Raw genomic sequence first — 14467 nt, 5'->3', positions numbered from 1 at the left:
GGACTGACCTATCCCCTTCCTAACTCCCTACCTACACTCACCTTTCCCGGCTCCATCCCCGCCTCTTCGACCTGTTTGTTTCCTCTCCACCTATCCTCTCCTCTATCCCTCTTCTATCCGCCTCCCACTCTCTCCCTATTTATTTCAAAACCCCCTTCCCCTCCCCCTTTTCTGATGAAGGGTCTAGGCCCGAAACGTCAGCCTCTCTGCTCCTATGATGCTGCTTGGCCTGCTGTGTTCATCCAGCCCTGCACCTTGTTGTCTCAGATTCTCCAGCATCTGCAGTTCCTACTATCTCTGATTCAATGTAACAAGCAGTTTGTTTATGCAAAAAGGCTTTTCTCTGTGACATGTTTTCCTAATAACCCCATTTAATTACTCGGTCTCAAGATAAAAAGATAATGCACTGTTTTCCAGACCTGGATCAAGAGGTTGTTGAGGATCCTGGGACACACCAGCTCCAGTTATCTGACTCTCAGCTTGATTCTCTTCCGCTTGTCTCCTTAAATGTTGGTCTATGAATAACACAGGAGTTTGGAACTTCTTGTAACAGTCACAAAACAACATTGCTTTGTGGAGGAAGCACAAATATCCTACAAATCATTCACAAATGCTGCATGAATGCAAAGTCTGGAGCAAGTATCCTTCTCCTTCACCATGACCACATATAGTCTTGTACAGTTGGCACTAGGATGATGCAGACATCCAAAGGAATTGAAAATTGACCTCCAGGACACTGCAACAACCAACCCAAGATATAAGGTATTCAGGTATTTTAAAATGTTGAGTAGCTTTAATTTTTGTTTTGTATTTATCCAAATATTTGAGAAGGATCAAAAAAATGGTACTTTGAATGCGTGGGTGGACGTAGAAGATCATTTGATGATATCAGGGATGGGTATGCTGAAAGTTGGCAACCCACAACACTGTAAAACAAAGGGTGAGGGTCTACTAGCACAAGGAAGCCATCAAAAACTGCAGTTGGTGTTGGACAGCTTGATTTTAGAAACTAATGGCTGTCATTTAAACAGGAAACACTGAACTAGAAATGAGCGGCGGTTGCTTGTTGTATTGGATTGTAGCATAGTCCAATGAATAAAGTGCAACTCAAATCAGATCAGTAAACCTAATGAATATTCATTGGCCTAATCTCCTGCTGGAAATGTGCCCAATCTGGGGCAAATGTAGGAAGGGAAAATTCAGCTACAGAGATATTCCTTTTACTCTGACATTTTACATTGGAAATGACAGAGACCCTTCGAGTACATCCAGCCAAATATTCAAAGTCTGTCCTCCAGGTGGGCAGGAGGGGTTTTCAATTATGAGGGTTTCACTAAAGCAGTAACCTGAACCACCTTAAAACATTCACAATTTCCAAGAGAAAGAAGACTGCAAATTTGACAACACTCCTTTGGGAGTTTCTGCGAGGTTTTTCTTTATTCATTCATTGGAAGCTCCAGCTGGGCCAGCATTTATTGCTCATCCCTAAATGCCCTGGAAAAAGCGATGGTGAACCATGTTCTTCAACCACGACAGGAATTGGGATGTAAGAGTAGCCGCAGTGCTGTTCTCTTTGGGGCAGCACAGCGGTTCCTGTGACTGTGTTTCCTCACAGAGTCCAAAGATGTACAGGTTAAATGGATTAGCCATGGGAAATGCAGGGTTACAGGAATAGGGTCTGAGTAGGATACTTCTCAGAGGGTTGGTGTTGACTCGATGGGCTGAATGGCCTGCTTCCATAATATAGGGATTCTGTAAAGCATTTACCTTTCCAAAGAAAAGCAGCAAGATGGGGGATTGGATAGATGGGTGTTGTGGGGAAAGGCGGTGTCACCCAGGCTAATTTTTCATATGCACTCGGTAATGATAGAACATCCAAAGGTTGTATTACACAAAGCAAGTAGACAGGTTAGTCTTCTGATTATTGAAGTGGAACCCATCTTTAAAGGTCCGGGCCTCAAATGTGGCCTCAATACCTGAAGACTTAGAAATCTTTTACCAAAAGGAGGAGGATTACATATATTCCTGCGTAGCTTGCTCATGGCAGAATCCCAATGTAATAATTCACCTCCAGCTGATGAACTACCCCAAACCACATTTTATGCTTTATCATGGATGGAAGTCTGAGATACCTCACGGAGAATACAGGAACGTACCTGATATTACTGTAAAAAGAGAACCTCTAGAGAAGCCCAAGAGACCCCTTGATCTTCTAGGATCAGTGCAAGGATTTAATAATGGATGAAGGTCAAGAACAAAAATCATTAGATTCTTGAGATCAGTAAGAGCTGAGAGAGGTGGAAAAGGGAAAAGTAAATTTAATAAAAAGCAAGAACAAACTGCAGCGTGAGTAAAATCAGAAGATGCTCGCAAGACTGTTTATTGTGACTAAAAATTTACTGATATCATTAACAATCTAATGGGAAGAGACTGAAGTCTGATTTTGATGGGTGGTGCATACTTGTCATTATCTGTTGAGCTGCTTTCCCATGGCAATTAGAGATGAAATGTCAAGTTATAGTGAAAGTATGGATGACAATAAGTACACAAACCGCAGGGAGGAATCCAAGGGTCTTAGAGGTTAGTAAATCTGTTCCCACTCCCTTTTTCTTTCTCACAACACACATTTTTCTTTGTCATCCTTATGGGAATTGTTTGCAAACTGAAATCACGGACTGAATATTTTGACTGCCAATCCCCATCTCATTAGGTGTGACAGAGGTGGGATGGGGTTGCTCAGAAGTGCTCATCAGGCAGCCTGTCAGTTATGGAATGTTGTTCCCAATGCCAGACATTTTGGTGGAAACAAATTCTGGGTGCACAAAAGTGACCCCCAGGACATGGGTAGGGAATTAGGCTCATTGCAAGCATTGTAAAATGTGCATGACTGGAAAATTCTAGCCAGCTTACACTTTCCTGATGCAACAGTGAAATATCTGCAAGTAGGCACCTCGTGGCAGGATGGAGAGGGGACAGTACTCCAGGCAGGCCTACAGTCCCTTTCTGCCTGCATGGGTGGGGGAATGCAACTGAAGGTTGCTTTGTAGAGGGGCCTACCACTTTTCCTTTTGTAACTAATAAAGTCTTTTTGAAAAAGTGACCGAGAAGGGCACCCTCTTGTTGAGTGCCCTTCCAGTTATTCACATCTTACTGCTGTCAGCTACTCCTGCCACTGGCCTTATAGCCACACGAGTCCGCCTGCCAATTTTAATTGGACAGGAAACCCATGTCCAGACCAATTAGGGCTCAGTAATGTGAAAATCTTCACTGTATTCCATTTCTCTGGAAATTACTGTTTCCTACCTCCATCACTATGTCCTGAGGCTTTGCTTTAAGTTATGGCCTGAGATTACATGGTAAGGTAATATATAACAAACCATTTGCCCACCAGGTATTGTGTAATGTATTGCATGAGATCAATTAATTGGTGCTAAGTCTGTTCACGCATTTATGTTTTATCTTAAATGATGGAGAATGTTGGAATGCACCATGTAGAGCTTAGTCTTCAATTTCTCCAGCAGTTTTTCAGGCTGGATTGTTTGTCTTCGCTATCTGGGTTCTAATTTGGTGGGACAAGTATCAGGTGCTTTCTGCATGACAACCTAATTTTCATTCCTTCGAAGTCAAGATCAAATCTACCATGTCGAGTTCAGGCATCTGGCTTGCAGTGCTTCACATTAAAGACTGAGGAAAAGGGTATTGTGGCAGGCATGAGGAAAACATCAGCCCCCAAAGAGTATATTCAGAAGAAACATGAGGGAAATAAAGAGTGAGCCCCAGAGGACAAAGAAATAATGGCTGGCAACTGGCAAATATTGGAAGATGGAAGGGTAGCCTAATATTGGAGCTGGTGCATGAGAACATGCAAATCTTGAGGGGATTGGTGAGGCAAGATGGGTGTATAGCTGGTGAGGGATTTGAAAGCATGGATGGGAATTTTGAAATCCATTGGAGGGCGGAGGATGCTGACGGAGCTGGCAGGGAGCAGGATGATGAGGGTGCAGAGCTGTGCCTGAGAGAGATGATGTTTTGAATGCTTTGTAGCCAATGAAGTGCTGAAGTGAGAAGGCTGCCAGGAGAAGTAGTCAAACACCGAGGTGATGAAGATAATGGATTAGGGTTCCAGTGCATTGCTGTGAAGAGATAAGGGTCAATTGGGAATTATTGATACTGAAGGAAGCAGAGCAATTTAAATTCAATTCATAAGTACCTGTAAATGAAAGCTAGTCTTAGTGATGGTGACCATGACAATTCTAACAACTGCTATTATAGGAAAGCCTCATCTTGTTCATTAATATCTTTTGGGTAAGGAGATTTGTCATCCTTACCTGCTCTGACCTTCATAAGACTCCAGACCCACAGCAATGTGGTTGACCCAACTGCCCTCTGAAATAGCCTGGCTAGCTATTCAGTTCAAGGGCAATTAGGAATTGGCAGCAACTCCTATGTCCCATGAAAGAATAAAGAAGAATTCTTCATCTTTTGATTCAAATCTTCCCTTAAGTGGTTTAATAGAACAGCAACTTGTACCAAATTTGCAATCGATTTTGGGTTGAGAAGAAAATTATTTTGTCTCAAATCCTGCAGAACTCTCAAATACCTACACTAAACTGAATGCAGTCAAATGCTTTGCCTAATTACAGCAACTTCACTTAAGAAATCTCCCAAAGCAGTGAAAATATCAGGTTGAATGAGATGTAAAAACTTATGTTACTGTTGGTTCCTTGGTGTTTTACTTTTCACATTTTACGACCAGCCCTTTATTTAGATCCAGGAGTAAAGCCGTGTCTCACACAGAGAGCAGGATATGTTGATAACACCAGTGAAAATAGCTTGTCCAGGTCTTTTCAATAGAGACGTGGGGTACAGAGGCAAGGAGGTAATGTTATATCTTCAAAACTCACTGCTGGGCCTCAGTTACAGGAATTTGTCAAATGTGTGGTGTTTCGGGGAGATATACTAAGCTAATGCGAGGGGGTTTTAATCAGCTCAATAAAGAAACTATTTCCACTGATGAAAGATTCAATAACTAGCAAATTTAGCTTCAGATAAGTGAACAAAAGACTCAAACAGGAAGAGAAGAGGACTGTTTTAAGTAATGGCTTGTCACAATTTGAATGCACTGCCTGAAAGAGTGGTGAAAGCAGTTTTGATAATTAGAAGGAAATGCTTGAACAGTTTTATAGAGAACAAATGAATGGGCCAAATTGTATAGCTCCTTCAAAGAGCAGGCACATTCCCATTCTGTTCCTTGCTGTGCTGTTAAACTCCATGATAACTTAAATGTTCACACTGACTTCTTGTGACAAATATCTTAAATCAACTTACAGGTAATTGTCGGGTATGTTTTGTTATAATCCCAGAGGGGATCACCAAACTGTATTCAATGTGGTTAAGAACCAGCTACCTTTAGTTTTAAAGTAGACTGAAGGTGAGTTTGTAGGTACTGATTTGGGGGTCCTCTTGTGGTGCAGTGGTAATGTCCCTACCCCTGGATAGGGAGGCCCAGATTAAACTCCCACCTGCTACAAAGGTACGTAATAACTTTTCTGATTCAAAAAAAAGGTTAAGAGAATAATGTCGCAAGTTTTCATGGACATTAAACAATGAGAATTTAAAATGTTGAAACTGTATTATTTAATTTTAATTTTTTTCATTTTTGGTTTGGAGCTACGAGTTGAGGTTGAACTTTGAAACTTGAGTAGCAGCTTGTTATGGAAAAGAAGAGACACCAAACAAACAAACTAGCTTGAAGAGATAATTGCAGGTTTGTTGCTGCTGTTTCTGGAATACTACAGACATTTTGGCAGTGAGATGTGTTGCTCAAGGACTGGCAGCTGCTTGGACGTTGAATGGGTTAATCAAGGGTGGAATGGAGCTGGCTAGTCAATCACAGAGAACGTTGCAAAAAAGAAAGAAATACCATCACTTGAGCTGGTTGGTTCTGGAATTTTAGCAGCAGCTGTGTGTGTGGAACCTGCTGGACTGGAAGCTGTATTTGAGTTTTACTCTCTCTAGTTTTATACCCAGCTGAAGGATTGCTGAAGACTTTGAGGAAAAAATCTTAAACTGTAAGACATAAGTAAAGGTCTTCAGTAGTCTGTGGAAGTCAAGCAAGATGTAACCCTATCTGAAGAAGGCTCACTGGACCGGAAACATTGACCCTGCTTTTTCTCCACAGATGATGACAGACTTCTGAGTTTCTCCAGCACATTTTGTTTTTGTTACAATCCTATATGCCTGGAATACCTTGCATCATTCAAGGATATATGAAGGCCTAGCACCTGGTGGGGGTCGTGGTTGGGGGTGGGGGGGGGGGGGGGGGTGGGGGGGGGGGGTGGTGGGGTGGTGGTGTTGGTGGTGTTTAAAGAAGATCGGGCTTAGATCATATATATTATGTAGATTGCCTTGTTGTTTATCCATGTTCTGCTAAAGTTACATTATTCAAAATAAATCATTAATTTTTTTGTTTAGGTATAGATTTGATGTCTGATATCTATTATTTACAGAGGTATGGTTAGGAACAAGAGGGCAATTTTGAGGGTCATTAAAAGTTTTAATTTTACTGTGTTGTGAATCCATGGATATAAGGGGAGCTGATTTGGTTTGGCCTGCTGTCCCTGTGTTATAACAACAATACAGTTTTAGGACAGTCTACAATACATGTGCAATTTGGTTCTAACGTTCAGAATGAACATACAGTAAACATCGGTAATAGATTGTAATTGAATACCCTACAGTGCACATGAAATAGCAAATATAAGCAAAACAGATCCCTTAGATTTCTCAGCAACTCTCTCCAGACATCAATGTCATGATTGTTCACCGAATTTCATGAACCTTCACAAGGATTTTTACTGAACTGGCCTCAAAACTTGCTGCCAAAAGTTACTCCATCATGGCCTGCTGCGTCAACCGTTTCTGTTCTAGTCAATTACATTCCTGCCCTGAGTTCATGCTCTCCTTGATTCCAAAGCTGCACTTCAGTACTTGTTCACTGGCTCATCTCCAGCTTCTCACTAACAGCTAGCTTACCAAGGCTACATATGTCCCTAGATAACAAAGTGTGGAGCTGGAGGAACACAGCAGGCCAGGCAGCAGCAGATGAACAGGAAAGCTGACATTTCACCTTCTTCAGAAAAGTCTGACTCTAGCATCTGCAGTTCTTGCCATCTCTTACATATGTCCCTAAGTTTCCTGTGAGCTCTAATTTTCCTCAGTTGTATGAAGCAAGTACAGCTTGTAGCTTTTTCAACACTGAAGTATCAATGCTCAAAAACAACTCCTGAGTCCTACATGACATTCCCCACCTAAAGCCAATAACCTTCCCACCTTCTTATCTCTCCAGGGCTTCCTCTGAGCTTTGACTCCAACTCTAAGCTATCTACTAATTCCTACAACTTCTTCCTAAGTTTGCTGTAACCTCACAGAGCCATCCAACTGCTCTTGACTCTTCACTTCATCTGCCTTCCCAACAGTACAGCTTATTGCCACACTCATAAAATGAGAATTTACTTCTGTCTCTGTTTTTGTCTCCAAATATACTGTATCCACAGAACTGCTTTTTAGTGACTTCTGAACTTGAGTGATCTATTAAATACCTTGCAATAATACCTGCCCCATCCCAGAGCAGAATTGGATGTTGCCACCTAACAACTTTTGAAAGGATCTGTCCTCTCAATATTGCATTCTCACAGAATGCTGAGAATTGATTTCATCACATAAGCAAAATGTAGAGAACTGTAGATGTTGACAGCGGACATGCTTAAAAGAGGGATCTGGAACAGCCCTGAAAATCGCGATGAAGGTGATAAGGTTTGAAGAGTGGGGGCCAAGTGAATAGTGAAGCATAGTGGGAGAATGCAGAGAAGTTGCATATTATGGGCACAATTTAAGTCATTCAATACCCATCTATTCACACAGGGTTTAAAATTTTGCCCATAAGATCGTTATGTGCGCACCAGGACTAAGAATTGGTTGAAATCAAGGGACAATCAGGAATCAGGCTCAGGGGATATGAAAACAAGATAGAGAAGTCATTCAGGGTCAATGACAAAAGCTAAAAATGTGGCTTATGTATATGCCTGGGCCAGGAACTGAGACAGATAAACTTTACACTGACCTTTGGGTTGGCAGGTAGCTCCAGTGTAGCCAGGACAGCACTTCCATTCCAATGAAGTCACTATCTTGTGCCTCATTCTGTAAGTTGGGCGGTTCAGGATCTGGTATCTATGAGCAGAAACATCCAGAAGATTTAATACTGACAACGGCATTGATTTTCTATTTCCTTTAAAAAAGTAATCATTTTTCTCACATTTAGAAAACACAAGATGTACATAATATACAAGATGCCCCATATGCCGACCACTTACCATAACAGAATCCAATCAACATCAAGCATAGGCTGCTCGTCAATGCCTATGTTACTTTTGACTTCACTAATCTGACACATTTATGGGCAGTCTCACACATTCTACAACAACCCAACGCCATGTAAAACTCGACTGTCCCTGCATGTCCTTATTCATGCTCGATCCCATTATTCTCTCACTCCAGTGCCTCTGACCTACATTGGCTCCTACGCTTGGCAATCACCTCAAATAATGGCTGTGGCAATGGCCCTAGGCTTTTTCAGGTGTCTTGATGGGATTTAGTACCAATCAAGCAGTCCACTGCTTGGTGTCAGGGTTCAGTGCCTTTATAGGTGAAGATTGTAATCATGAAGTAAGTTTTGGAAGGGATACCTGAGACCAAATGAAACTAGGCAACAGGTGATGGTTATATGTTAGTTAAGTGATATCTGAGTGAGCACTTGACTAGGTGTAGAGATAGGGAATAGAATAATCAATGGGTGTTGGAGTTTTGTGACGTGCTGTTTGAAATAAAACTCTTGACTAGAGAAGTATATGCCTTGGTTCTTAAGATGCAGTGGTAGTATTCCTACCTCTGAGCCAGGAGGTTCAAGTTCTAGTCCCACCTGCTCCAGAGGTGTGTCATAGACCCAGATAACATTCCAGGTTCGAATCCTGCCACGGCAGATGGTGGAATTTGAATTCAATAAAATATCTGGAATTAACAATCTAATGATGACTGTGAATCCATTGTCGATTGTTGGAAAAACCCATCTGGTTCAGTAATGTCCTTTAAGGAAGGAAACTGCCATCCTTACCTGATTTGGCCTACATGTGACTCCAGATCCACAGCAATGTGGTTGACTCTGAGCTGCCCGCTGGGCAATAAATGCTACCTAGCCAATGACACCTCATCCCGTGAATGAATTAAAAAAAACGGGTTGCTTACAAAATATCAAAGTATATGCTTGGATCGTGTCTAAACAACCTTCAACGTCCGGTATTTCATAAAGATCAAGATCTACTGGGAATGGTGGCCACGGTTAGGGATGGTTCAGAGCAGCAACAGCAATAGAGGTCTAGGAACAGAGGTGAGTGGGATGGACTCAGCTGGGTCACTTCAGGCCCCTAAAGGAATGGATAGGGATTGCTGTGGAGGGATTTCTTTCATTTGGAAGGGGCAAGCCTTGGTGCCAATGGGACCGGCTGTGAGACACACATTCACCCACCCCCATTTCTTCTCAAGGGCAACTAGGATTGGACAGCAAAATGCTGGATTAGCCTGAGAATGAATTTAAAAAGTAGCATAACAACACAGCTATCTCCAATTGTTAGTTGAAAAATGATTCATGATATCTGTTGACATCAAGGTAGATTCTGTCACTGCTGAGTTATGTCATAAAGTGCAGTGAAACTCAAATTTAGTATAAAAAAATTAAAGAAGTGTTTATCTGCATGTTAGTAAAGTTGCTTCCAGGATTACCTCCTGTTAACCATAGAAACCCTACAGTGTGGAAGAAGGCCATTTGGCCCATCAAGTCCACACTGACCCTCCAAAGAGTATCCAACCCACACCCACCACATCCTGTAACCTGGCATTGCCTATTGCTAATTCCCCTAGTCTACACATTCCTGGACACTATGGGCAATTGAGCATGACCAATCCACCTATCCTGTGGGAGGAAACTGGAGCAGATGTGGGGAAGAATGTACAAGTTCCACCCAGATAGTTGCCCAAGGCTGGAATTGAAACTGGGTCCCTGGCCCTGTGAGGCAGCGGTTCTAACCACTGAGCTACTGTGCTGCTCCCATTATGCTTTGTAATGGTAGTTTGTGTTCACCTGAACTTGATTATGAGCAATTAGCTTGTGCTTTCATTACAAATTAATGCACCTTTAGCACTTGAAAGGTTACGAACACCAGCAGATTGTATGAATACAGCAAGACTAATGGGAGCTTAATTCAGCACCTCATTTGAGCCCGTAATACAAAGCAGGAAGCCAGCTGCCAGAAACTGTTCAAGGAAATGAGGGGAAAAAGAAGTATCCTCATCACAGTGCTTAACAAATTGGCAGCTGCAATGACAATACGGTTTAGTATACAGCAGGGTCTGATGGCATTTGCCACAGCGTGGTATTAAATGAATGTCAAATTGGAGGGGAGACTATTCAGCCCACTCCAGTTTATCTCCTCATGAGTGATGAGGAAGGCATTTAAAAAGTCCAGTCAGTCTGCAGGTCATCATACCCAAACCTCCCTCCGACCCCCTCCTCCGCATCACTCAGACCTTCTTCCCACAGCAACAAATGGTATTTGCTCAGGCTTAAAGTGGGGCAAAGGGAGGAAGCGATCATCCTCCTAAAATAGAAATAAAATTGAATTTGATAAATTGCCTGAGAGATCTTTTTAATTGCAAGGATTAGAAAGGGAACAAACACTCACCCCACCTAAGGAATTAGAGAGCAATTTATTATCATATTGCAACAAGGAATTTGGAGCATCACACGTACCTCAGCACTCGGAAAATAGAATCATAGAATTTTACAGTCCAGAAGGAGGCCCTTCAACCACAGTGTCTGTACCGGCTCTGGGTCTAGAACTTTGATGGAGTTATGTTGTGTTCTGGGTATGAGCTGAGTCGCCAGCCCTTCAGTATGATTGACAGGAATACATACATGCTCATTGTAAATAGAAATGTGATGCTTATTGGATTGTTTTTTGGCCTAAGTCTTGTCATTCAGGGACTGGGCTTGGTACACATTTTAAGATTTTTGCAAGTCAGGGATCATTTTGCAATGCGGGTCTACCTGCAACACAGACAGTGAGAGGCCAGCTGTACCCAGGAAATCTAGCTGTAACATACAGCTTGAATGCTGGTCCATGAAGCATGCCTGAATTCCTCTGTGAAGTGTGTTTGTGGGGAAAAAAAGGCTATTTAACTGATTGTGGAGCTGAGGGGGGAAGGAGTGATCTTCTTCACTGCATCTGAACCATGGTCAGTTTCAAGTTATCGCCTCACCATATTTCCCCTTCCTAACTGACATGGCACTACACCATCTGCTGTCCTGCCCTCACTGCTCCAATCTCCAATTGCATTCACTCTTCAGCTTCCTCCTGCCACCGGCCACTGCCACCACTGGCTTCTCACACTAACATCACCCCAGCGCTGACCAACTGCCCCCCTGTCACTTTCCCTTTCCCATCAGACATGGCTTTTGACTGCTTTGTCAGTGAGCACCCAGTAGGTCTTTGCAGTTTCGTGGTTTAATTTAAAAAGAGGCTCAAGGCCTAATAATGGGTGGCACGGTGGCTCAGTGTGTTAGCACTGGTGCCTTGTAGCACCAGGGACTCAAGTTCATTTCCAGCCTCAGGAAACCGTCTGTGTGGAGTTTGCTCATTCTCCCTGTGTCTGTGTGGGTTCCCTCAGGATGCTGTTGTTTCCCTGCGCAGTCCAAAGATGTGCAGGTTGAGTGGACTTGGCCATGTTAAATCACGCAAAGTGTCAAAGGCTATGCAGGCTAGTGGATTAATCATAGGAAATGTTGGGTTTTGGGATACCGCAGAGGTGGAATCTGGGTGGAATGCTCTTTGGAGGGCCTGTCTGGACTCAATGGGCCAAATGGTCTCTTTCTACACTGTAGGGATTCTATGATTCTAATATCAGGTGCAGCTTGGGCCTAATCATTTGGATCTATCTTTCAATTTGATTTCACCTATGAGCTACAGAGCTGAATTTCTACTTCATGAAGTCTACAACATTGGCATCTGCACTCAGGTTGGGGAAGCTTTATCCACCAATTTCCACATTCTTCTTAGGTGGCACTACATCTTCAATATCTTTTATTTATCTGGAGTCTTAAGGACAATTATATTGTTTATGATGCTACTGCAACTGCATTCAGCTAATTCTGCATAGATGGAGAATTAGTCCTGCAATTTTCCCCTTCTGTATGATCAGTACAACACCAAATGGTGCAATTTATAGTGAGTCACTGAGGGGCGAGGCTAGGTGAAGATCTTTGCCAAATTACTTGACCCCGATTGTCTAAAACATTCCTATTGTCTGTAAAGCACAAATCAGGAGTGTGATGGGACATTTTACATTTGCCAGGGTAAATGGCAGCTCCCCAGAAGCTCAACACATCCAGGACAAAGGAGCCCACTTGATCAGTACCCAATCCATCAACTTAAGCATTCATTCGCTCCACTACAGATGCATAGGGGCAGCAGTATGTACCATGAGAAGTGACACCACAGTAACTCACCAAGGCTCCTATGACCTATACCATCTCAGAAGACAAGGGCAGCAGATGCAGGAACACCACTACCTGCATCTTCACTCCAAACCACACACTGCTCTGACTTGGAATGACAGACCAAATCTTCCATTGGAGGGCTCTTTGAAGGATGGAGTGACAGATCTTCTATCAGTCAAACAATTCTGAGTACTCTGTCATACCTTCCATCTCATTGGCTGCTAGCCAATCAGAGGCTGGCAATTTCTATGCCCAACAGTGCCATGCAAAAGATGGTGGCTGCTATTGGAAGAGCAACCGAAGTTCCAGGATCTAGGAGCAAACAGAGTGATTTTTGATGGGTTGAGGTGGTGTTTCCAGGTTTGTAAGGGTACGGCGGTGGTGTCAGCAGGATCAGAAGCAATAATGGGGTTTCACCTCAGCAAGAATCCCCCAATCCTAGGTCCATGCTCTTGGTCAAGCACTCAGTAATTTTGAGAGGGGCCTCCCCAGCCCCAGCAGACAATCAGCCCACATTATTTTTTCTATCTTCCCTCACTGAATCTAGATCCAGTGGAGGAGGGAAGGTGATAGGGTCCTGGTGTGCCACCACCAAGCCTAATTAAATGCCTTCCTGCCTCCTACCTCTCCACCTTTAGGAGGACAAGACCTAAATCACCATTCCTTTGCTGTCCCTGGGCCAAAATCCTGGAACACCCTCCACAACAGCACTGTCTGAGTATCTAGGCCGTGTCACCTGCAGCAATTCATGAAGGCAGCTCACAACTGTCTCCTCTGAGCCAATTAGGGATAGGCAATAAATCCTGGCTGACCCAGCTCTACTACAATGTGTGAATGAACAAAACAACTCCAGACGCTAGCCCCTTGCTTTCTCCTCACCGACATGTACTCCGTGTATTTAAATATCCACAGCTCTCATGATTTTAACATGATTCTGGAGGATACACTGGAGTTAACGTCTCATTTGCATATCCTTTTCTTAGGTGCAGAAATGCTTGCAGCTTCTGAAAGGATGACAGTGAAAACCAAAAGGCACACTCAAAGAAGAATTATGGGTTGCAGTTGGACTTTGCTATTCTGTGCAAAAACTTTGAATGTAATGCATAATACATATTTTAATACATAAAATACTCTGTGATTAAGTATGGAGCGATTAAAGTGATTTCAATGGTTCAAAGAAATGACTACACTAATAATCAGAATTCTGACTGAACCATGATAGTATACCTAGAGTATCATAAATGTATGAGGTTTTATTCAGTGTAAGGACCAGCAGATGTGGAGTCAGCAACAGTTGTCTGATGTTCTGATGAGGGTGAATGTTGCATCTGTCTGCTTGATATTTAATTATTGTCTCTTCACTCAATTTCTGCTAGAGGAATGCTTGATTCGATTATAACCATTTTCATTTACGTCTTGGAGAATAGATTCAATTTTTTTTATTGTTTTGAAGTGAACGGATTTGATTGAATTGCAAGAAGAAAAGCAGCTAGCACAATCTTGGTGAGACTAATATGCCAGTGTCGCTGATAATATACTGTATTTTGAATAGCATTACAATTGTAAGCCCATTGCTAAGGTTTCTGAATGATTTCTCTTCCGCTTGCTATCTCTGACAGAGAAATCCTATTGAGGCACTGTCCCAAGGGCAGTAGGCATTCCCCCATACTGTGCCAGTTCAATCTCACTCACCATTAATTGTTCACCACAAACTGAATCCACAGAGAGAAAGCTTGCATTTTTCATATCTCCTTTCATAACTTCAGGATGTGTCGCAGGGGGTTTACAGTCAGACAAGTATCTTTGAGCAGTAGTCACCATTATAATGTAGGAAAAATCAGTAGAAGCACAGCAAGCTCC

The 14467-nt window shown here is 42.6% G+C and overlaps 1 protein-coding gene across 2 annotated transcripts in view; it reads right to left on the bottom strand.

Moving 5' to 3' along the window:
* Nucleotides 1-14467, bottom strand: part of LOC109927266 (multimerin-1) — a 54380-nt gene that overhangs the window by 23626 nt on the left and 16287 nt on the right. For both annotated transcript variants that reach the window (XM_020527239.2, XM_048602563.1), the window contains 2 exons: nt 8123-8229; nt 420-515 (listed from right to left, as the gene is read on the bottom strand). In XM_020527239.2, coding sequence (XP_020382828.2) covers nt 420-515; nt 8123-8229 — 203 coding nt within the window. The remainder of the gene's footprint in view (nt 1-419; nt 516-8122; nt 8230-14467) is intronic.

Source organism: Rhincodon typus, chromosome 1 (genome assembly GCF_021869965.1).
Source record: "Rhincodon typus isolate 14 chromosome 1, sRhiTyp1.1, whole genome shotgun sequence".
Classification (NCBI taxonomy): domain Eukaryota; kingdom Metazoa; phylum Chordata; class Chondrichthyes; order Orectolobiformes; family Rhincodontidae; genus Rhincodon; species Rhincodon typus.
This window is presented reverse-complemented; position numbering and strand designations above follow the sequence as displayed.